At 41.8% G+C, this 1,253-nt stretch overlaps 1 protein-coding gene across 1 annotated transcript; it reads right to left on the bottom strand.

The window, feature by feature from the left end:
- LOC140866909 (uncharacterized) lies at positions 1–1,032 on the bottom strand. Its single transcript, XM_073271973.1, has 2 exons — positions 810–1,032; positions 1–729 (listed from the first exon to the last, which is right to left on the bottom strand). Exons 1-2 carry the CDS (start codon positions 930–932, stop codon positions 316–318), a joined length of 537 nt encoding a protein of 178 aa, XP_073128074.1. The 5' UTR covers positions 933–1,032; the 3' UTR covers positions 1–315.
- Between the last annotated feature and the right edge of the window lie 221 nt (positions 1,033–1,253).

The following is a 1,253-nucleotide window of genomic DNA, read 5'->3' as shown; positions in this document are numbered from 1 at the left end:
TCCTGATAAATGTAATTTTATATCCGTGAAGAGTTTCCGAAAACAAAATACCATCACCAGAGCATCTTAAATGAAAGAATGACCATGGTAGATTCATCACTTATCATCATTGCTTTCATAGCTATTAGTAGAAGATGTTTCCAATCTTCTATAGACATCCATATGACACTGATTCAGTAAACTATGAGCACACTCAAAACAAAAGGAACTCGAACCTAGTAATTGCTTCAAATCATCACATGAACAGCAGTAAAACACTACATGATCATCACATTCATCCATCTCCCGAACCCCGAAAACAAGAAACCCATTGCATTACCTCCCAAATGGCTTCATGCTACTCCATGGAAACTTCGCATCTGAGCTAGCGACCGCAGGCCGAGTATCGCGGCCGCCACTGCGTCGGTTCCCTGCATTTCTACCCCTATTAGACATCCCATTATCCTTCCTCTCGTCGAGCCAATGCGACTTCTTCACAGCTTCCGGATCCTCCAGAATGCTCGATTTCGACTGCTTGCTCATATTCCTTCTCTCCTCCTCGATAACCTTGATCGGGAAAAGATCCGGACTTATCGATAACGGGTTCTTCAGGGTGACGTAAGCTTTCTTGTAATCAGGCCTGGCGATCAAAAATCCGCCCCGCTTCTTCTTCTTCCCGAGCATATTAAGTGTTTCCACTTTCTCCACTTCGAATCCGTACAGAGATTCCAAAACCCTCTTAATCTCGATCTGCAAACCCAAAACACACAAGGAATTAGAACGAAATTAACAGCAATTCCTCCATTTTACCTTCCCAATCGTGAGCTGACCTTGGAAACAGAGGGGATGGTTTTGAGAGCAATTTCGGAAATGTTAGAGAAAGACGAAGGCATGAGGAGTTTTATGGGTATGTTGGCAAAGTTCACCACTCTTCTGCCCAATCTGCTTCCCATTTTCCTTCCTAGGGTTTCAGAAAATATTCGATTAGGTTTGATGGAGCTCGAAGTCGCAGTAATGGCGGATTATTGCTTCGCCGATTGCTGTCCTCTGGACTTGGGCCTTTCTGGCTAATACTCAATTGGGCTGGACTTAAATGAGTCTGTTAATCTAATGTAAAAGTTTTGAAATTTAATTGGGCTGGACTTTATCCATTTTCACGGATCCATATACGATGACTCATTTTAAAATATGTTAGTAAAAAATTGGTGATAAATTATAGATACCCGTGAAAAATACACGTGTCTTGCATGTGTCCAATAGAGGTTTTTTTATAT

The sequence above is a fragment of the Henckelia pumila genome, chromosome 4 (genome assembly GCF_033568475.1).
Source record: "Henckelia pumila isolate YLH828 chromosome 4, ASM3356847v2, whole genome shotgun sequence".
Classification (NCBI taxonomy): Eukaryota; Viridiplantae; Streptophyta; class Magnoliopsida; order Lamiales; family Gesneriaceae; genus Henckelia; species Henckelia pumila.
The sequence above is the reverse complement of the archived record's forward strand: the minus strand, read 5'-3'. Positions and strand labels throughout refer to the sequence as shown.

Excerpts from the sequence above, each read along its gene's own strand:
- LOC140866909 (XM_073271973.1), bottom strand. The coding sequence starts at position 932 with ATGGGAAGCAGATTGGGCAGAAGAGTGGTGAACTTTGCCAACATACCC. Across the intron at positions 730-809 it reads CCATCCCCTCTGTTTCCAAG|ATCGAGATTAAGAGGGTTTT; the intron begins GTCAGCTCACGA and ends TTGGGTTTGCAG.